Source organism: Salvia splendens, chromosome 4, assembly GCF_004379255.2.
Source record: "Salvia splendens isolate huo1 chromosome 4, SspV2, whole genome shotgun sequence".
In the NCBI taxonomy this organism is placed as follows: Eukaryota; Viridiplantae; Streptophyta; class Magnoliopsida; order Lamiales; family Lamiaceae; genus Salvia; species Salvia splendens.
In genome coordinates, this window is record NC_056035.1 from 12,381,149 (window position 1) to 12,403,260 (window position 22,112).

At 35.2% G+C, this 22,112-nt stretch overlaps 2 protein-coding genes across 4 annotated transcripts; both read left to right on the top strand.

Moving 5' to 3' along the window:
• The first annotated feature begins 322 nt into the window (after window positions 1-322).
• Window positions 323-10,056, top strand: LOC121798622 (myosin-9-like). Of its 3 annotated transcripts, none has more exons than XM_042197704.1 (27): window positions 323-693; window positions 1,184-1,312; window positions 1,687-1,830; window positions 1,938-2,083; window positions 2,170-2,326; window positions 2,965-3,023; window positions 3,125-3,284; window positions 3,361-3,510; window positions 3,587-3,723; window positions 3,795-3,941; window positions 4,033-4,134; window positions 4,202-4,259; window positions 4,342-4,443; window positions 4,631-4,668; window positions 4,764-4,890; window positions 4,978-5,160; window positions 5,267-5,398; window positions 5,478-5,584; window positions 5,662-5,722; window positions 6,902-7,079; window positions 7,268-7,473; window positions 7,553-7,672; window positions 8,112-8,210; window positions 8,429-8,677; window positions 8,760-8,899; window positions 9,305-9,555; window positions 9,831-10,056. In XM_042197704.1, the coding sequence occupies exons 1-27, from the start codon at window positions 691-693 to the stop codon at window positions 9,881-9,883; spliced, it is 3,438 nt and encodes a 1,145-aa protein (XP_042053638.1). In that variant the 5' UTR covers window positions 323-690; the 3' UTR covers window positions 9,884-10,056. The 3 variants fall into 3 exon arrangements, with proteins under 3 accessions (XP_042053638.1, XP_042053639.1, XP_042053641.1); XM_042197705.1 differs by having other exon boundaries at window positions 1,687-1,815; window positions 2,007-2,083; XM_042197707.1 differs by lacking the exon at window positions 9,831-10,056 and having other exon boundaries at window positions 9,295-9,534.
• Window positions 10,057-17,149: 7,093 nt separating this feature from the next.
• LOC121800194 (LOB domain-containing protein 16-like) lies at window positions 17,150-18,772 on the top strand. The gene is made up of 2 exons (XM_042199783.1): window positions 17,150-17,590; window positions 17,720-18,772. Exons 1-2 carry the CDS (start codon window positions 17,309-17,311, stop codon window positions 18,032-18,034), a joined length of 597 nt encoding a protein of 198 aa, XP_042055717.1. The 5' UTR covers window positions 17,150-17,308; the 3' UTR covers window positions 18,035-18,772.
• Window positions 18,773-22,112: the final 3,340 nt, after the last annotated feature.

Genomic DNA, 22,112 nt, shown 5'->3' on the forward strand with positions numbered 1-22,112 from the left:
ATGCACTGCGAATTATGTACATCAAAATATTCTTGATGTTTGTCTTTGCTCACGATAAGAAATGTAAACAAACTATCTAGTTCCAAACCAAATCAAACTTCAATTTGATCTATATCAAAAATGTAAATTGAACCAAACATGATTGGATTTTGATTAATGAGCATAACAGGATGAGTTTTCCTTACTAATTATTTTGAGAATTATTCAATAAATTATAGTATAATGTTAACCAAGATAAGATAAGATAAAACAAGCCTTAATACGAGAACTGAATACATTGAAATTAAAATACAAAAGTTAACAAATAAATACATGGTCGGCGATATATTTATGAGAGAGTTTCTCTCTCCTCCCCGCCAAAAAACCTCTCCATCAACAGCATCCACAGAAGGATTCAACGGCTCCGAAAACGTAGGTTTTTCAATGTCGCTCTTCTCCACTAACCCTTTCTCACTCCTACACTCACCCTTTCACCGATCAAAACCCAAAAAAAAAGAAAAAAATTAAAAAAAATATACACTCAGATCGCTGGAGATTTTGATTATGTGTTCTCTGCCCCGTTTTAAGATACCCCCAATTCGAAGAGACCCTTTTCGACGGAAACAGATTATTCGTGCCCGCAGATTTTTGGAAATTGTGTTCGAAACTGTGATCACCAATTTGGGTTGAAAGTTTGGTTCCTGAAATAAGATGGTATGTTGTTGGTACATGCGATTGTGTCGATTTAGATTTGGGTATGCGTTTTTAATGTGTTCTAAACACATAATTGCATGAAGATTATGAATATCGATTGAAACTCTTGCTGAAATCATGCCCGATTCACGTTTTGTGATCTTGAATTTTCTTCATAGATTAGGTCATACATTCATACTTTGAAGATTGGTGTTTGATTTCATCCCAAGGCTGCCGAATATTCCTTACATTTGAAAAACTAAAAGAAATGAATGGAATTTGGTATAGAAATAGTGATATTAAAATATTAGGGAAGCATGATAATGATGATGTTTTAACTTCATTTTGTTGTAGAATTTCAGGAATCATTATTAAGTGAGGTTTCTTGTTGTTGAACAGCTGTATTTCTGAATGTGAAGAACTGAGTTGTGCCTAGATACTTTATATCGTAGACGTCTCTTGTGTGCAACTTATGCACTTACTTTCAGCTGAAGCTCAATATTTCTTGCAGGGCAAGCCACCCAAGGTATATGAAGGTTCTCACATTTGGGTTGAGGATCCGGGGGTTGTTTGGATTGATGGGAAAGTGGTAAAGATTAATGGGGACGAAGTTGAAGTTGAAACATCTGATGAAAGGAGGGTAAAATAGCTTTTGTTTTAGCTGAAGCTTTCCTCTTCTGTGTTATGTATGCTTTAAAGGAAGGCATATCTCTGAAAAAGCTATAGTATATATCCACCTCAATCAAATAGCTCATAGCTTGTATTCTATAGATCAGAAAATTTTTCTTGACATTTAAAGAAAAGATAATTTTCCAACAAGATTTGGTGTAATAGACATACTTTCCTTCTGATGCACACTGCTTTAACTTAGTACACTAAATCTGTCAAGGTTAATCAAACACCAGTCTAGTATGATTTTCTTCTTCTTTTTGTTTTCCCATATTGATATTTGAACTGTCAAAATGTTGCATGTTTTTTACACTTGACATCTGTTTTACTCTTTCCATTGTTAAGCTTACTGCTAGCATATCCAAAACATACCCGAAAGATGAAGAGGATCCTGCTGAGGGATTCGACGACATGACCAAACTTTCGTATATGAATGAACCTGCAGTTCTGCATAACTTGGATATGAGATACAAGGTCAATAAGATTTATGTAAGACGATATTCTCTTTACTTTTAACTTTTATGTTCGATCTACGTACATTCTGGTAAGCTTACTATTGAGCCATGGGCATCTTCATTTTCACACTATTTTTGCAGACTTATAGTGGGGGAATTCTTATTGCTGTTAACCCGTTTCAAAGACTTCCTGACTTATACGATGGACAGATGATGGAACGATACCACAGAGCATCATTTGGTGAATTGAGTCCACATGTATATGCGATTGGAGAGGCTGCCTTCAGGTGTTATATATAGTTTTCCACACTCTTTTTCTTGATGGTTTTGTCAATGAAATTCCAGTTATGCCTGAGTCTTGTAAGCTAAATAGGGAAATGATGATTGAGGGAAAAAGTAACTCAATACTGGTAAGCGGAGAAAGTGGTGCCGGTAAAACTGAAACTACTAAGATGCTTATGCAATATCTTGCTTATTTGGGTGGCCATAAAGGAGGCGAAGGGAGATCAGTAGAACAGCAAGTTCTTGAGGTAGGTTTTTACATCTAAGTTTCTGTTTAATCACTGATTATCATTCATTGTTTCTTTTCTTTCAAAATATTTTCTTGAAACGGTTCTCTTGTTGAATATGGTATAATGATAAAGCCTTTGAAGTAGTAAGTAGCTAAGTTTGACTTGAACTGGTAGATTGCCAATGTCTATTTTTCTAGAGTGTGTGTTATGTGTATTACTCATATGTACTGTAAAAGGTGTTTCTGGAATAAAATGCATACTGTTTGACTGGTCGGGTGCAAGTTAAAAATGTGGTGAGAAGAAATACATCCTCCATTGTCGAATAAGTATCCTATTTTGAAAAAGTATTGTCCCGAATAAGTGGGTATATGAAATTTATTCTAGCAAAAATGACTCCAAACTGTCAAATTTCCCTTATTCAGCTTTTCAGCACAACTATGAATTTGAGAATATAGGGAGAGTTGCATGCAAGCTTTCAAGGTAGGGTTTTCTTTTAAAAGATTTATGCAAAGTACCTCCTGAAAGTTATTAAAGCAAATAGGTTTTTGTCTGGAAATGTTAAGACTAGTAGTTAACATTGACACGCACTGTAATAGGATATCTACTTCTACCTTTACATCTATTTATGGGAAGCTTATTTTAGTGGTTCTGTTCAGTCAAATCCAGTCCTTGAAGCATTTGGAAATGCCAAGACTGTCAGAAATGACAATTCTAGGTGAGACCTTGCTTGGATCCTGCATCAAAAGTTTCGAATTTGAATCTGAACAATAGTAGCATTCTGCATTTTAATTGCTGACTAAGGTCCTGATGATGCAGCCGATTCGGTAAATTTGTTGAACTCCAGTTCGACCATCATGCAAAAATATCAGGGGCAGCCATCAGAACATATCTTCTTGAGAGATCTCGTGTCTGCCAAATTTCAGAACCTGAGCGCAATTACCACTGTTTTTACTTTTTGTGTGCAGCACAAGAGGGGGTAATCCGCTTTTACAACATCTTGCTGCATCTATTTTTCCAAAAGACAGTCATCAATTTTGATTATTTTTTGTCAGGAAATTAAGAAGTATAAGCTGGGACATCCACAGACATTTCACTACTTAAACCAATCTACTTGCTTTGCACTGGATGATGTGGATGATGCTCATGATTATTTGGCAACAAGGAAGGCCATGGATGTTGTTGGAATCAGTCAAGAAGAGCAGGTACATTTGTAACAAATTAGGATCTCATTTGTCCCATATCTCTCCTGCCAGTAGTTCATATTTTCTTATTCTACAGGATTCAATCTTCAGAATTGTTGCATCTATTCTCCATCTTGGTAATGTTAGATTCGCCAAGGGGGAAGAGATTGATTCATCTGTCCTCGAGGATGAGAAATCAAAGTTCCATCTCCAGACTGCAGCAGAGCTATTACTGTATGAATGGGACATCTATACTTGCAACACTCTTTTTTTTCTTCTCATAAGTGTAATAATTTCGATATTAGGTGCGATTCTGAAGCTCTGGAAGATGCATTACTGAGGCGTGTGATGGTCACTCCAGAAGAAGTTATCAAAAGATGTCTTGATCCTGATGGTGCAATAGTTAGTAGGGATGGATTAGCTAAGACAATTTATTCTCGCTTGTTTAACTGGTATGATATTTATGAACCATGCACTATACTTTTAACATTTCTGTAAATTCCTTCTCTGGTTTAGCTAATATTATGTGGTCTGCATATGCAGGTTGGTGGAAAAAATAAATTTATCCATCGGGCAAGATCCGTCTTCGAAAAGTCTTATTGGAATCCTTGACATTTATGGTTTTGAAAGTTTTAAAACTAATAGGTAAGATTTGATTGTTTAGAGAAACTCTGTATAGGCATCCGAAATAACTAAAACTTTATGGATGCAGTTTCGAACAATTTTGCATTAATTTTACCAATGAAAAGCTACAACAACATTTTAATCAGGTATTCAATTTGACATCCTTTTTAGCAGCTGATAAAACTATTCTAAGCACAGTACTAAAATTTTCTTTTGTTCTTTATCCAGCATGTTTTTAAGATGGAGCAGGAGGAATACACCAAAGAAGAGATTTCCTGGAGCTACATAGACTTTGTGGATAACCAAGATGTTCTAGATCTTATAGAGAAGGTTTATCTCTATAATACTAAACCATTTTTCTCTAGGCTACATTATTTTGTTATCACTTTATAGTTTGCACATGGTCTAGTGTTTGGAACTTCCCATGTAATTTGTCGATTGCCCTCTTCCTTATATTTCAACTCTAGAATCTGCAGCAAGAGCAAACTTTCTTATAATTGCTTTTGATTGGATGCAGAAACCTGGAGGAATCATTGCTCTTCTTGATGAGGCCTGGTACGGTAACACATGTCTGCCTTTAGGTAGCTTGTAAAGGATAAGTGCTTTAAATTTCTGTGATTACGGACTAATATTATATTTTCTGTTTCCAGTATGTTCCCAAAGTCCACACCTGAAACATTTGCAGAAAAGCTTTATCAGATATTTAAAACCAACAAACGTTTCATCAAACCGAAATTGTCACGTACTGATTTCGCAATTTCTCATTATGCTGGAGAGGTAAACTGGATATATTTATTTTTCTAGAGTATAGTTTTGGGTTTTTCAATTTAATTGAAGTTTTTTTTATTTTGCTTTTGCGTGAAGGTTCAATACCAATGTGATCAGTTTTTGGACAAAAACAAAGACTATGTCGTCCCTGAACATCAGGACCTGCTAACTGCTTCGAAATGCCCATTTGTAGTAGAACTGTTTCCTCCAATTTCTGAAGAGACAACTAAATCATCAAACAAGTCTTCTAAATTTTCATCAATAGGTTCTCGCTTTAAGGTATGTTTCTTTTCTCTTTCTTTTCCTTTACTACTGTTCTAACTTATTTGTCACAGCTTTTTTCTCTAAAGAAGGTTGAAACTGATAGATCGGTTAATTGGTACAGTCTCAACTCCAACAATTGATGGAGACCCTGAATTCCACAGAACCTCACTACATTAGATGCGTGAAACCTAATACCCTTTTCAAACCTAGTATTTTTCAAAAGGAAGATGTTATGCAGCAACTTCGTTGTGGTGTGAGTGCTCTTACTCGTAGTCATTCAAAAATTTCTATATGCTTCCCAAACTTAAGTAATATCTTTTGTCTACTGGCAGGGTGTTTTAGAGGCAATTAAAATTAATTTAGCCGGTTATCCTACTCATAAGACATTTGATGAATTTTTTCAACGGTTTTCTGCTCTGGTGCCAGAGTTGGAAGGAGAGTAAGTCATTTATTTGATATATTATGATCTTATGTGACTACCCTGATGAAATTAACTCTTTTCTCCCACACGAGCAGAATTGATACAAAAGATGCATCCAAAATAATTTTAGAGAAGATGAGCATTGATGGAGCTCAGGTATTAATTTCTTCTTATGCTCAACATTGAGTTTTCCTTAGCCTGAAAAATGGAATACAGAGGAACTAAGTGCCCTTTCTCTCTTGCCTTTTTTATTAACCTTTCTTTTGGTCACATTATATGTGTTCAATTCTTAATTACATTTATTTTAAAATAGAGTTGAAGCTATTCTGGTCTATAAATCTTCTGTAGCATCTTTGATGGAACGGATTTTCAGTAAACAGTTGGAAAAACGGCCTGAAATACACTATTCAGTTTGGAAAACTTTCAATTTTTATCCTAGACAGAAATGTTGATCTTGAGGCCTCAGTCATAGTAATTATTACCAATAAGAATCAAAATGCTCAAATACAGTCTTTTTGTCTTCTTGGCATCTTTTGTTCTGGCACAGATAGTTCATTTGGCAGAAATGAATTTTCATATCCCAGGTTCCGGAGATCAGGTCTATAAAATGAAATTTGTTTTTACTCAGTTTTAAGTATAATACAAAAATCAATTGGGACAAAACCTTTTACTAACCCGAACCCTTTTACTAACCCGAACTTTGAGGACTCTCTCGTAGCACATTCTTAGTCATATTGCACCCTTAGTCATAATAGGTAAGTTTTATATAAAGAATTAGTATATTTTTGAGTTTACTATGTCTTTCTTGTTCTTTACCCGAATCGCATCTCACAGGACTCTATTACTCTTCCCATATCTCAGTGCCACAATTTTTTGAGAGATTAGTATAGATTAACGGGTAATAGATCATACGAAGGTGGTGTTCGGTTTCGTAGATAAAATAGTAGCAATATATAATCTAAGATTAAGTTGTGAGATTATTTAGTAGGAGGGGGTTGGCTATGACTAATTATCATATGACTATCCATCTAGGATTAAGTCATGAGATTCAATCTCGCGAACCAAACTTGATACAAATTTAATCATGGGATATAATCTTGCAAACCGAACACCCCTAAAAGTGTGGGGAACAAAGACCTTCTGTTAAACAGCTTCTCTTCTCGGTGGCTCAAATCTTTCTTTTGCAATTCTACCAACATTTGCAATGTCTGTCCAGCTTCAATGTGGTTTTCTTTTGTTTCTAACAATAATCCTTTGTATCTTGTCACCTTATGGTTTTCGGGTTTGCTTCTTGTTTATCAAGAAATGATGTAAAGTATAATTTTGTGATTGCAGATAGGAAAAACTAAGATCTTCCTCAGAGCTGGTCAATTGGCTACTTTAGATGCTCACAGCGCATTAAAATTAGGTGATGCAGCAAAGGTGATACAAAGAAAAACTAAAACTCATAGGGCCCGACAAAACTATTCTTCCACAGTCAAGGCAGCGGTTGTACTTCAATCTATATGCAGAGGTTTGTTTCAACTTGTCTGATTTTCTAATGTGTATATAGAGGAACCTGTTTTTTGTATTCATACTCTGTGACTCACTTAATTGAAAATATCTTACCCCATGCATGCTCATCGCTGTCCTTGTTTTTCAGCAAATTAATGTTAAGCTTGTAACCATCATGCAAGCTCACATTTTTCTTCCGTGGCACAGGAATGCTTGCTTTCAATTTTTACCAAGTTGTAAGAAAGGATGCAGCAGCCCTTAAAATCCAAACTGATTGGAGATGGCATAAATTCAATCAGAACTATAACAAACTCAAGAGAGCAACTACTTCACTGCAAGCAATAATAAGAGCAATGGCTGCACGGAAGCAGTATGATTTCACAAAACAAACCAAAACAGCGACTGTTATACAGGTGATTTAAGTTGTAGGCTTTCTCTGCAAAAGTCTGAGCAGATTGATGTTCCTCCTTGAATAATAGGCCCTTTTTTCAGTCCCGGTGGCGTGGCCATAAAGCTTTTTCACAAGCTAGGCGAGCCATAAGGGCAACGGTTTTTATCCAAAGTGGATGGAGGAGAGTGTCAGCTACAAGAGAGCTTCGACAACTGAAAGTGGTAGGCCTAAAAGTTCTTATATAACCTGGATTTGCTATGATCATATGAATGTAAGCCTAAAATTTTACAGCGCTCATGGCAGTCGCACTGAACAATATAAATCTCATCTAATTATTTTAGTTTAGGATGCTGATCTCATTCAGAAACTTATGAACCTACTCCCACAGAATGTATGTGCATTTATGTTATGTCTCATCTTAGTTCATTGTATTTCTCAAATTAACCCCTACTCCCACAGAATGTATGTGCATTTATGTTATGTCTCATCTTAGTTTATTGTATTTCTCAAATTAACCTTTTATGGTTCTAGTGCAAAAACATTGCATTTTATATTCTTGATCTTCTTCCACACAGGGGGCATGATTATATGCAAAATGGATATTCATAATTGATTTAGCAATCATCTGACACTAGTGATGGTTTTATCTACTATTTGTAGGCTTCAAGAGAAACAAGTGCACTTCAGGAAGCAAAGAGTAAGCTTGAAAAGCTAGTGGATGAACTGAGATCACAGTTAGAGATGGAAAGACATATGCGAGTTAATAACTTTCTTTTGCATCTTTCTGTTTATGCAAAGTTTAGTCAGTATCTCTGCGTGCGTATGCATATGGAGGCACAATTATACCCTGATAAATATTTTTCCTTCTCTGCTTTATAGATGACTTACATACTTTGATGCTATTAACTTATTGCAAGCAATGCTAGGCCCTTGTGCCACTCAGTGCTTTTTTTGTTAAGATTTACAACTTGTGCCAGGCTGCCTTGGAGAAAAAGCTGGAACAGTCATTGGATGCTATGCAAACCCAAGGCGATAAAACAAATAGTCTTCTTGAAGATGAAGCTGCAAGAGCTAGCAAGCTTGAGGGCGAAGCTGCTCATATCGCAAGTGACGCTGCTCGCATCGCAATCGATGAAGCCTTCTCAATCATGAAGGAGAGAGGGGTTCCAATTGAAGAAGGATTAGGAAGGACTGAGTATTCAAATTCTGATGTGGAAAGATTGAAGGTGACAGTAACCTGATTTTTATAGCCTGTGTAAATGCTTTCTGTTCTCACTGATTCAGCACTCTGTACCATCTAATACACAGGGATTGTTAAAATCTGAAAAGAAACGGGCTGATGATATGGAGAGACGGTATACTGAAGCTATGGAATCAGTTGACGGAAAGCGGCTGAAGTTAGAAGAAACCGAAAGAAGAGTTCACCAACTTCAGGAATCACTGAATAGGTACCATAACTCTTAAAAACCATTGCCGTTCATCGTTTTTCTGCCTGGAGAGCTTATGCCTCTTGATTTTCTCTTGATAAATGATTATTTTGCCAGCTATACTCTGAAAACAGGCTTTTATTTCTCTTGAAATTAATGTTGATGTGGAAAAAGAAGCTCGGTATTTTCCGATGAGATTGGACAGCCATCATCTAGCGATGCTGAAATTCCATGTTAGAGATGCTATGTCAAAATTGCTTCACTATGCAAATGATCAAATATAGTTTTACCTTTTAAGGAAATTTAATACTTTATTAAGAATTCATATCAATATATGGATGATGGATTTAAATTAATCTCTATTCTGATAAGAAAGTTAACTCAGCATCATTTAACTAATATTGGATATGATCTAGTGTGCCTCAGGATGATGTACAGCATCTCTGGTCAATTCTCAGAGCTACAAATGGTATTATGTGCATCTACATCAAGTTCAGCTTTGGGGATCGTGACTAAGGATGAAAAAGGTGATAGTTCTTCCACCTCTTCAGAAACGACATCTTCCGACTCTGATTTCACATTCCCAGCCCCTGCTTCAACTCCAGCAGACATTTCTTCTGCCAATTCTAGTGCACTTCAGCTCATTGTTCAGGATCTTTCAGCAGCTGAGGTTTCAGGTCAGTCTAGTCCCTGAGAGGCCACAAACAATGAAGTTAGGACTTGATCCGGCAAAATTTATCTCTTGCGATACGACCGTATAGAAATTAAAATGTTTGTCCCAATTCTTGATATCAATATTAAGAGTAATTTTTTCATTTTGTTCTTGTTATTTTCTCATTAGTCTTCTATGTAACACATTTGGTCCAAATCTTTATCCCTTCTTTGTTTGAATAAAATCGCGGTAAGAAAGTACATTATACTTTTCTTTTCTCTTGATGGTTGCATTTTGCAGGATCTGGAAAGTGGAAAAATGATCGGGAGGGGGCATTCGATGACTTTTTCTGATGGAAGTTGTTCTGTCAGTGTGTTGTGTCTATATCTTCCCTAGTTAGAAATTAGTTGGGCTAGATTTTAACAATTTGATATGTCACAGCAGATACCGCAATTAACACGGAACACCACCCACTTCTTGTACTGACACATCACACATGTATATAAAGAAAATTTAACACCACATATATAAGTTTCTTCTACCTAACCAATTGACACCGGACACGATAATACAGGTTATAATAATACTGGCATACAGTCTTTAAAGCTAATTCAGCTTCGTATCTGTCTTTTAGTTTAGCACGATTATAACCTAATTGGAGATTTATATAAATGTGTTGAGTCTGTAACGATCTCTGCAAAACTCAGAATCTTGACCTAATCTAGTTTGGCTTTCTGCAATGTGGTGATAATAGTTTTCCTAAAGCATATCTGAATGTTTATTTTATCAGAGAAAAGGTTGTTTGTTGACAGATCCAGTTACTGGTACGTTCCTTCTGCATTGCCATTCATTTATTCATGCCATAAGGTTGAGAGCAGTCAATACCTCTATATACATCGAAAAGGTTTATCTTATCTTCAATATATACCAGTTGTTGTTATGCATGTATCGTGGCGATTAATAAAATTTAGTTCTTCCATTTCTTAATGTCTGTTAGCCCACCTTTTTATAGCTCTCCCTCACTTTCAAGACAAGTCCTCCTTTTGTCATGAGTATCTGCGGATGGATTGCATTAGAAGCATATTTTGAATGTACTTAGTCAAATTCTCATCATCCATGTTTCAAACCTCTGTAAGATTTCAAATTTTTTCATCTTTCTTGTCTCTTCTTAGGTTCCTTTCCTTTTTAAGTTCAATTTGTTTTTCATTTAAGTTTTAGACACCATTATCTTAGTCAACAATTTTAGTGATAGCTGGAGCTCTGTGCATCCAATGGTGTTTACTGCAGTCCATCAGCTCCATATGGAAGTATTCTGTCTGTAGCAGTGAGGTTCCAGGTAAGCATCTTATCAGAGAAAAGGAAATTGTACGAATCTGCAGTGTTAGCCTCTAACAAATGAAATGTGGTACTAGTTGGACTTTTGATGACATTATGAATCTGCATCTTTTCTTTCTCTCCTTTAGAACACTGCTGCAGATATCATGTTCTAACATATGTAAATTATGCCTAATCTACGCTTCTGTTTGTACAACTTCTACAAGGTAAAAGTTACGCCCATCTATTTACTTTGTAGAGAGAATTTCTTAAAGCGAAATCTCTTGTGATCTATTCTATGCTTTAGTTGGCACTGTCTTATTTATTCTCCTACCAAGTTTTGGTTGGAGTCCTATTTGTTAGAAATAAGGTTCTTCTTCACTCGTGCATTGGACTGTACGATTGGATGGTTTGTTTCTTTGTTCTGTCTTTATTGACTGTTGCAACACTTTTAGTTCAAGGAGTTATGAATTGAAATGCATGAGTGGTACTATAAGAAACTTGTCTCTTTTTCATCCATCTGTTCTCTGACTTGTGACAGGCGGCTATTCTTTTGATCTTTTTCTTTTATTTTTCCATTGACGTATTGCGTGTTTATTAGAGTCTTGCAGTTCTTCTTCGATACAAAATGGTAAATGCTGTAATGTAGAATACTTGCTAGCAGATGTAGTAGCATTGTGCATTTGCTGTGATGAGGTCGACATTAGTAACGTAAGTTGTAAGTGCTAGGGAAGTATTGTCAAGTAGAATTTTCTGTCATCAGTCTGTAAATACTTCAACTTGCCTGTTTTTAGGCTTGTTAACTGTGCAATTTTTCAACGGGCAGAGTAGCAGTGAGAGCAGAGCCTTGCCATGATGCAGGCAGTTTCTTGGTGCAATTGGACAGCTACAATCACTATACAGGTAGAACTCAGATGCTGCAATGCAATTTGTAAACAGCATTTGACCCTTTTACGGTTTAAATTTCAATGTTTTAATGGTTTGCTTTATTTAGTGACATTTCTGCGCATTGCGCTTTTGATTTTGTGATTGTGAATAATGTGTAAATAAATACATTGCTTTATTTTAGATTATATCGGGAGCTATATTTATGCCATGATGTTCTTATAAAAAATGTCGTGACTTTTTAAATTTATAGTACCAATTTGGTATATGATCTTTCCAATATCTTTTCATGTCTATGAACTACTAGTATTTTTGAACTTTTAGGTCCCTCCATGTCATGCATTTTAGAATAAGGGTAGTAGCTTTGAGGATAGATTTAAAACAAATGAATAAAATTGTGTACTCCAGCGAAATTATTTGGCCTGAAAGTTGCATTTTCTATCCTACTAATTTTTAGATATTGTACATTCTGAATTCAATTAAGTACTCCATATTTATGTGGTTTTCATTATAATTATTGTACAACTATAAATTTACTCATTCTCATATAGTATAAAAAAGAATTTTGTTGAATAATTATTCGTCTCAAGGTGGCCCCAAGTCAATGGTGTAATAACTTTACTCTTTATTGAGTTAAGAAATGAAGAGCGAGGAAATAGCACTGATTTCATGGCCAATTTATTTTGCAACCCGATTTCCAACCTCAATATTGAACTCATAAATCCAAAATAAAAAAAAGAAATAACTTTTTTCCTTCACTCACTTCCAAAGTCAACACTCATAACTCATAGAACTATAATGGAGTAATATTTTAACTTGGATTAATCAATTCCTTAACCTATCCTTTTTTGGGCATTTAAATAAGTGAGTGAATTGGGCAGTAATCCATTACAAACAAAAGTGAAAAGTTTTGGAATAATGCTATTTAGCCATAGACTAGTCATAATTTGTTTAAAAAATAATCGCAAGAATGTGAAACTAGTACGTATACTATTATATTTTTTAAAATTACGAATATATCTGGTCATATTATGACCGTAGCTTCTCCCAAGGTTTGGTACTTGTATAATTGTATTAAAATCCATTGAACCATGCTTCATTATTATTTATTTGTCACTAATCAATAGTATTATAAATTAAAGCCTATAGATATATTTTAAGAATACATCACCTACGTGTCAATATTCTATATTAATACAATTTCCAGAATGCATAAGTAAAGAAAATTTAGCAGCAGTTCCCAGGTGCGGCGTTCGGCGCAAAAAAAATATTTTTTTGAACAACCTTTCAAACAAACTCATTTATAATATAAAAAATTAAAAAATAAAAATAAAAAACAATTTGAGAGACCAAATCAAATGATCAAAACTAGGGGTGAGAAAAAAACCGGAAACCGAATATCCGAACCGAATCAAACCGAAATTTTGAAATTCGGTTCGGTTTTTTCAGTTTTTCGGTTCGGTTCGGTTTTAAAAATAAAAAAATTTCGGTTTTTCGGTTGGATTCGGTTCGGGCGAAGAAAAAAAACCGAAAAACCCAAAAAATCGAATTATATATATATTCTATTAATTTAATATATTATATTATATATAATATATATATTCTTTTAATATATTCTACTATATAATATATATTATATGTATTATTAATTTTATATTATATATAAATATTCTATTAGTATATATAAAATAAAATAAAATACACATATATAAATATATATTTATATTATATTTATTTTTTTCAGGTTTTTCATTTTTTTTCGGGTTTTTCGGTTTTTTAAGTTCGGTTTTCAGTTTTTCGGTTTCGGTTTTTCAGGTTCGGTTCGGTTTGGATTTTGAACTAAATTCGATTTTTCGGCTTTGGTTCCGAAACCCGAATGCACACCCTAATCAAAACCAAAAGCGAGAGCACAAAAGTCCAAGAGATCGTTTGATTCAAATAATGGGGTATAGTTAGGTGTGCACAAGGTTCATGAACCGGCGGTTCACGGTTCACGGTTCACGAAATGCATGAACCGGAACCGGCCCGCCTAGGGTCCCGGCGGTTCCGGTTCAAGCGGCGGTTCAAAACCGCCGGTTTTCGAGCCGGTTCGGCGGTTCCGGGCCGGTTTGGCGGTTCCGGGCCGGTTCGGCGGTTCGGCCCCTTTTTTTGCATTTTTCAATTAAATTACGACTCCAACGTGTAATATTTATTCAAAAATGTACGATGAAAGTTGCAATTTTACTGAAATTACACGTTTACAAGTTACAACAATTACAAATCGAAAAATTTAAATACAAGTTACAACAATTAAAAATCGAAAAATTTAAATACAAGTTACAACAATTATAAATCGAAAAATTTAAATACAAGCTACAACAATTACAATTACAAGTGTTGACAAAAAAGACTTAGAAGTTCTTATTAAAAAAATTATAAGTATATATACTCTTAATCGGCGAAGGAGATCTTTCTACATAACTAAATTAAGGACACCTTTAGCAATTCAACTTTAAATGTTGAGTTTAGTCTAACAATCAACAATTATAGTAGAATTGTCAAAAGTTTCCCGGATTTAGCTGTATAGAGAAATTCTTATTAACACAAGAATGGGGTGAGGAGAAATGAAGGGGAAGTGAGGTATTTATAGGAGTAAAATTGGAAGAAATAAATAAAAAAAATAAAAAATTTCAAATTTTAAATTTTCGGACAAACCGCCGGTTTACTGCCCAAACCGGCGGTTTTTCCACGGTTTTCCGACAGAAAACCGCCGGTTTCTGACCGACACGCATGCCAAAGCTCTGCACTCTAGCCCCTACGCCTGAAAAGCTCCCGGAACCGGCGGAAACCGGTCGGAACCGCTGGTTTGAACCGGCGGTTTTCGTCCAAAACAGGCGGTTTTCGCCCTAAACCGGCGGTTTTCGTCAAAACCGCCGGTTCACACCAGTCCCTACTTTGAACCCCTACGAACCTATCCCGGAATTAGCCGTTTGAACCATTGAACCGGCGGTTCAAACCGCCGAACCGCCGGTTTTGAACCGCCGGTTCACGGTTCATGATTTTGCCGAACCTGAACCGGCCCGTGTTAACAGCCGAACCGCCGGTCCGGTTCGGTTTGTGCACACCTAGGTATAGTCATTTTAGTCACAGACTCACAGCTAAAATAGTACTCCTATTATTTTATCAAAACAACAGAAGCTGTACTATCAAATATGGAGTATGTTATACATATGCTATACATACAAGTTATGAATTTCATTATCCGTATGTATATAAGTTATGATTTTAAAATACTGATAGAATTATGATAAATTATTTTTTTTGGGTTAATTAGCTAAAAATAGATCTGCCCACGGTTCATGAACCTGCGGTTTCAGTCTTGGGAAATAAGGAACCGGAACCGGAACCGAACCGTGAGGCTGTTTCACAGTTTCGGTTCCGAACCGCCGATTTTCGGACGGTTCATAGCGGTTTAAGTTCGGTTTCGCGGTTTCACGGTTTTTTTCCTTAATTTTTTTGCCATGTAGTTTGAAATTTTAAAATAAATTGGAACAATGAAATGGATAATTTAAATTGAATTAAGACTATCAAGGTGAAAATGATATCAAATTTACAATTTACATGTACAAATTACAATATGATCAAATTTACAAATAAATTACAATGTCATATAATTTACAAACAAATTACAAAAGTGATATAAATAGGGGGAAATGGGTCCAATCTGAATTTAAAATCAGCATTTAAAAAAATAAAATTAAATAATAAAAAAAGAAATGCCGGTTTGTGCAATCAATTTTGAATAGTGCAGCCACCGCCAACCAATTGAAGACTCAACTAATCAATTTTGAAGACTACAAATTCATTAACTAATGTTAATTAGAGTATTATGCTTTATTTAAAGTAATCAATTCTTCTAAGTTTTATTAAATAATGTTCTATAAATATTTATTAATAATGATCCATGCTTCATAGACTCCATGCATAAAAGACAATGTTAATTAATAAAATCAGAAATAGTATTATAAAGTTATTACCATAATCAATGGTCCATACTCCATAGACTCCATCTTGTAATTTAGTTTATTTTTATTTTATTATCTTTTCTCTTATGTTTTCCAAATTACCATCCAATTTTACCAAATAGTATTATAAAGTTATTTTTGCTGCAAAGTTTTGTCCCACGTTATTGTTTCCACGGATATTACCAAATCCAAAAATGAAAATTACTTATAAAAGTATAAAACTAAAAACCGGATCATTCAACAATGTTTTATTTAATGGAGTATAGTTTTAATATAAGGATTAACTATGTTTAAATTTATCATTGCATTAGTGGTTCGGAACCGTGAAACCGGTGGTTCGGTCACGGTTTCGGTTCGAAAAATTTGGAACCTGAACCGAACCACGGTTCTAAAATTCACGTTTTCGGTTCGGGATATTTCTCGCGGTTTTGGTTCGAAACCGTAACCAGCGGTTACAGTTTCGGTTTGAACCGCCGATTTGGTAAACCTTGGGCAGCTCTAGCTAGAAATCAATCTGATCCATATACAATATACCTTTACGATTAAGATTTGATTATACACGAAGTAATCAATGTATTATTCTTATATAAAACTTTAAAATATGTAACGTCATAATATATCATAACGTATAAAAATAACATAATTTTATACTAGAATACTACTATTTACAAATACGTTATCAAATTAACTTTCACTTGGCTGTAAGAATATGAGAAGTATGTTGCTTTTCTTTATATATACTACTCCAGTTGAATACCATAATACTAGCACTTTTATTTGGAATAATTAACTACTTACATTTTGTATCGTCGCACGACTCTAATTGTGGGTAATCATTTGCAATTATATTAATGAAATAATTTAATAAATCGAAGTATCTATTGACACCAAATAGATATTCTATATTCCAATCACACGAGAATGCAAAATTCAATAATTGAACATAGAACCAAACAAATTAGAAAGACATGAAATACTGAAACTCTACATTGATTAAATTATTTAATTATAAGAGTTGTATACATAATAATACTATGTATTATTAGTATTTAAATCAAAATACGAAAAAAACACCACTTTGTTACTACAAAAAAGCCCATCTGATATATAGAAGGCTAAAAATTGCACAAACAAAAGTCTTAAATGTATCATATAGTGGTAGTGTGGGTGGGGAGGCTAATTAATTTGTTGGCAAACTTTATAATTTTGAATGCAATCAATGATGGAGTATTATAAATAAATAAAAAAAGCCTCTCTCAATTATAGATCGATGACAAGAATAACAAAAATGGGACAAAACTAAAAACACCCACACTACTTATTTAAAACAAATGACTGAATGAGATTTAGATAAAAAAAACCAGCCCATATTGCATAAGCCATTAAGAAATGTCTCCTTCAAACCATACACACAGACCTTCCATGTCTCCTTCTCTCTCTCTCTCTCTCTCTCTTCATATACGAGCACCAATTTCTAGTGTGCTCGTGCGCTTCAATTTTCTATAAAAGCCTCCCTGCAAAAGCAGCTATACAGTCCAGTCCATACTTGTATTTCCAATACTACTTAATTACCAAATGGCGAGCGGCAGCGGATCTCCGTGCGGCGCATGCAAGTTCCTCCGGCGGAAATGCGCGGCGGACTGCGTGTTCGCGCCTTATTTCTGCTCGGAGCAGGGCCCCGCTCGGTTCGCCGCCATACACAAGGTGTTCGGCGCCAGCAACGTGTCGAAGCTGCTGCTGCACGTGCCCGCCGCCGACCGCTGCGAGGCCGTCGTCACCATTGCCTACGAAGCCCAGGCCAGAATCAGAGATCCTGTCTACGGCTGCGTTGCTCACATCTTCGCCCTTCAACAACAGGTAAATTAATTACTATTAACTAATTTACGAATGGCCTAAAAAGCCCTAGCTAAGCTAGCTTCATCTTCAGTTTCATAAAATTGATTTGTTAATTAGTAACAAAATTAAGCTATACGACTACTATTTCAGGTGGCATATCTGCAAGCGCAAGTGATGCAGGCCAAAGCGCAGCTAGCGCAAAACGTGACGGATCAGTCGTCGTCGGCGCGAAATGGTGATCAGAATCAATGGAATTGCGGTGCAATGGGGCCAATTCCGGCAGCGAATTACAGTAATTTGTACTCGAGCATATCGCCGCAGAGCTCACTGGACTCGATCGACCAGCAAGAAATCCAAAGCAGAGAAGATGTTGAGCACTACTACTACACCAAGAAGAGACCTTCTCAGACTGATCTCAGCGAGCTCCAAGCGCTAGCTCTTAGAATGATCAACAATCAAGATTGATTTTTTACTTTTGTACTCCTATATATAATGTTGTTGGGATATAGTATAACTCATGATCGATATATATATATATATATATATATATATATATATATATATATAGGTTAGTGATCAAGATATAACTAATCCTAGAGAACAAATCTCAGCCACTCATTATCTTAATCTAATGAGTAAATTAAGTATTCATTTTCTTTTAATAAAAATTGCAGGGGTATTTTGGGAAATACATTGTTCCATATTTTGACATACACCACATTCATGTATACTCTCTCTACGAAGGAGGTGGAGGAGCACAAATCAACCTCCTCTCAGGCGACGCTCTCCTCCACCGGCTGCCTCTCGCAGCTGCTTCCCCCTGTCAGCTGTAGGCACTATGCTAAAGAAGAATCGCCAGAGATTTCGCAAATGGAGATCGGAGAATATGGCTGTTTTCGGCAGAGGCTTTTTGAAGGGGCGCGGGTTTGAATTAATTGAATTTCTGCTCTCTGTTTGATCGCTGCTGCTCCAGACGTCGGCTTCGTCGAATTCGAATTGATCGGCGAACTCCGACACGGAGAGCCTGGCTGAGCCGCCGAGGTAGCGGTGGCTCTTTGTTGCTGCCACTGAAGTTGAGGAAATGAGAATCGATTAGAGAAGAAGACTTTGTAAATATGAGTTTGGGTGTAATAGTCCGACTGTATATAATTTTGTTTTGGATAAGCTATGCTATGCTATGCCAATAATTCAAATAATTACCTATTCTTTGTCTTACCAATGAGAGAATTGTTAGAAATGGTAAAAATTATTTAATGCTGAGTTTTTTTTAGAAGGTGAGTTGTGATTAAATGTTTTAGATGGGGATAAATGTTTAATTGGGATCGGATTTTTGCTTATATCGTATACTCAATACGAAGTCTGTGTTGACGAGATACGTATATTAATTTGTTATTGCCTTTTTATATTTTTGGGTTTTTGTTTAACATATTTTATTTAACTGTTGTTAACAAAACACATCACTCTTAGCATGATTTTACTTCACTCTTATTTACAAAACACATCACTCTTAGCATGATTTTACTTCACTCTTGTTTACAAAACACATCACTCTTAGCATGATTTTACTTCACTCTTGTTTACAAAACACATCACTCTTATTGTGATTTTACTTCACTCTTGTTTACAAAACACATCACTCTTAGCGTGATTTTACTTCACTCTTGTTTACAAACCACATCACTCTTAGCATGATTTTACTTCACTCTTGTTTACAAAACACATCACTCTTAGCATGATTTTACTTCACTCTTGTTTACAAAACACATCACTCTTAGCATGATAAAAATTTGATAAAAATTCAAAACTGGAAGAGTAAATATTAGTACCGTTAAAAATAAGTTTAATGCTGTCATTTTCTATAAATACTTACTTTTTCGAATTTCAGCATTTAATTTCTTAATTAGATAATCTACAAAAATGTGGTGTGTCAAATGACCCGGGATAGACTAGACTTTTCTTCACAAAATTAAACAAACCAACTTCATAATTCCTTCACAAAGATCCTAATGAAACAATAACAAAAAAAACTAGAGAGAACAATGAGATGGAGAAAATGATCTAGCACTAAAATCATTAACAATAATACTACTTCCGAAAACAAGTTCTACTTTTCCATATAAATATATAACAAACTGCTTTAGTGAGAAACTAATTCCCTCCTTCAGCAGAAAAAATCTATAACCCTGCAACTGAGTCATCATTACCAAAACTAGGCGGCTCCTGTTCTATCCCTTCCACATGCACTGATATCCCACCATCACACAACATCTTACCCTCATCCATCTTCTCCTCCCCATCCACCCTCCTCTCCAGATCGAAACCATCCTCTCCAGTAGCCTACTAAGAAAAGGTTCAAAAGATATTAACAAAGATAGAGATAGAGATAGAGATAGAGATAGAGATAGAGATAGCTCTGTCTCTGCATAATAAATTGTTGTCAGTTCAACTCGTTCATCATTCTCTCGAAATCCCTAAACGACATTCCACGCGTCAAAACCGGCGCCGAATTGTACGAAACTGAAACTCGCCTGCTGGCGGAGGCGGAGGCGGCTGAGCGGCGGGGGGATAGTAGAATCCTTTCCCGTGAGGCTCTGAACGACGGATTTGAAGCTTCCAGAACAGAGAAGAGGAGAAGAATAATCGCGGTTCTTTTTCAAATGAATTCAATTTGCCGACTTGACCTATTTTTGGCTATGCAATAACCATTATACCCCTCCTTGTTATTGTGGAGTAAATTTATGATTGATGGAACTAATATCTCCTTAAATTCAAAAATTAATACCAGCCCTTGATTTTTTTGATCTTGTGGCTATTATTTGTTCTCTAGTTATTTGGTTAAGAGGTGTTTGCCATAGATCACTACCCTATATATATATATATATATATATATATATCTATATAGAGTCCCATTATTCACAAATCCACTCTTAAAGACCGAACCACCGAACCATACCAAATTAGGGTTTTTAGATCTAGTTTTTTATGGATGAGAGACACAAATTTATCAATTGTTTTCGCCTTCATCACGAGCCTATTTTAATTCATCCGAAGGTAAATAAATCATACTAACATGTTACGAAGATTTAACTTCATTCTAGTAGGTTTTTACTTCATTCCAGTAGGATTATTACTTCATTCCAATACGTAAATGCGGTTTCGCCGTCGCGTGCCGTTCTTTCTCTCTCCAATATTTATCACCACCGCCACAACGCTAATATGGTGTAATAAACACATGGAATGATGTAATAAATTATTGGAATGAAGTATGTGTAGAAGCATTTGAAGTCCTACTGGAATGAAGTAAAAACCTTATCCAATGAAGTAATAACGTTTCTGAATGAAGTAATAAATGCACTTGAATAAATTGCATTTTTTAATGTAAATAAAGTAAAAACTCAGGTCAGTGAATTCAAATGAAACATATGTTGAATCATTTCAAAACCTACTGGAAGAAAGTAAAAACATGTTGTAGTTTCAAGGTATTACGTACGGAATGAAGTAATAAACCTATGAAATGAAGTAAAATGAGCTTGTAATGAAGACCGAAAAATTTACACAACAGCATATCTCATCAAATAAACTAGATCTAATGGCCCAGATTTGGTCTCTAGTTCGGTCTTTAAAATTGGTTCGACATTGATCACAACTCTATATATATATATATATATATATATATATATGAGCTCACTCACTCTCACTGACTGGGTAAATCTCCTTAATTATATCTCTTAGAATTGGGGTTTGTATATACTAAATAATGGAAAATGATAGAGAGTATTTGTTCAATCATCCAACTAAATCTCACCCATTCAATTTTCAAGATCTGGTGGCTGAAAATAATGTCACATGTAATTAATTTAAATAATTTAATAAATCAAAAATGGCCTTTTTGGTATACACAATTGAGTTGGTTATGGTAAGTTGCTTGATTTTCTCCATCAAAAGATTGCAGCGGTTTTTCTTCTGGAATTACACGATTCTTTCTTCTCTCTCCAAACTTTCATTCTCTCTTTTCCGTTGAAGACAATCGTCGTTGAAGGCAAACGTTGTTGAAGTCATACTCTAAAAAAAATTGGTTTTGTTTTTCCTCCTACAAAATCATTTGTGTTGGAGCCGTCGTTGATTGTGTTCGTTTTCTTCAACAATGGAAGAAGGTAATTTAATTTGTTACTTTGTTGATTATTAAACTGATTTATTCACTTAAAAACCGATTTGGTGGAGTAATTGTTCATTGCAATAAGGTTTTCTGAGCTTTTTTGTTTATATGTGTTATACAATTTCAGGGTTTAGTTTAAGATTGTCGTGTTTGATTGTTCGGCGCACGTTTCATATATTCCCCAAGGGTTTAGCAATCCTTGGAGCTAGGGTGTAGTATGTAGTAAGTAACAAAACCGTCGCCAATGTCCACGAGTTTCAGTCATTCATCTAGGGTTTAGATATCATCTCGGCTAGGGAGAAGTTTTAACTGATAAACATAATGTACATATAGTACTCTGTAATGGTTTTTTTCACTCAGTAATGGACGATTTATGATCTGTAAAGT

Coding starts and splice junctions, on each gene's coding strand:
- LOC121798622 (XM_042197704.1), top strand. Junction 4,891..4,977: donor TTTCTCATTATGCTGGAGAG/GTAAACTGGATA, acceptor TTTTGCGTGAAG/GTTCAATACCAATGTGATCA. Junction 8,900..9,304: donor CTTCAGGAATCACTGAATAG/GTACCATAACTC, acceptor AGTGTGCCTCAG/GATGATGTACAGCATCTCTG.
- LOC121800194 (XM_042199783.1), top strand. CDS start 17,309: ATGGCGAGCGGCAGCGGATCTCCGTGCGGCGCATGCAAGTTCCTCCGG. Junction 17,591..17,719: donor TCTTCGCCCTTCAACAACAG/GTAAATTAATTA, acceptor CTACTATTTCAG/GTGGCATATCTGCAAGCGCA.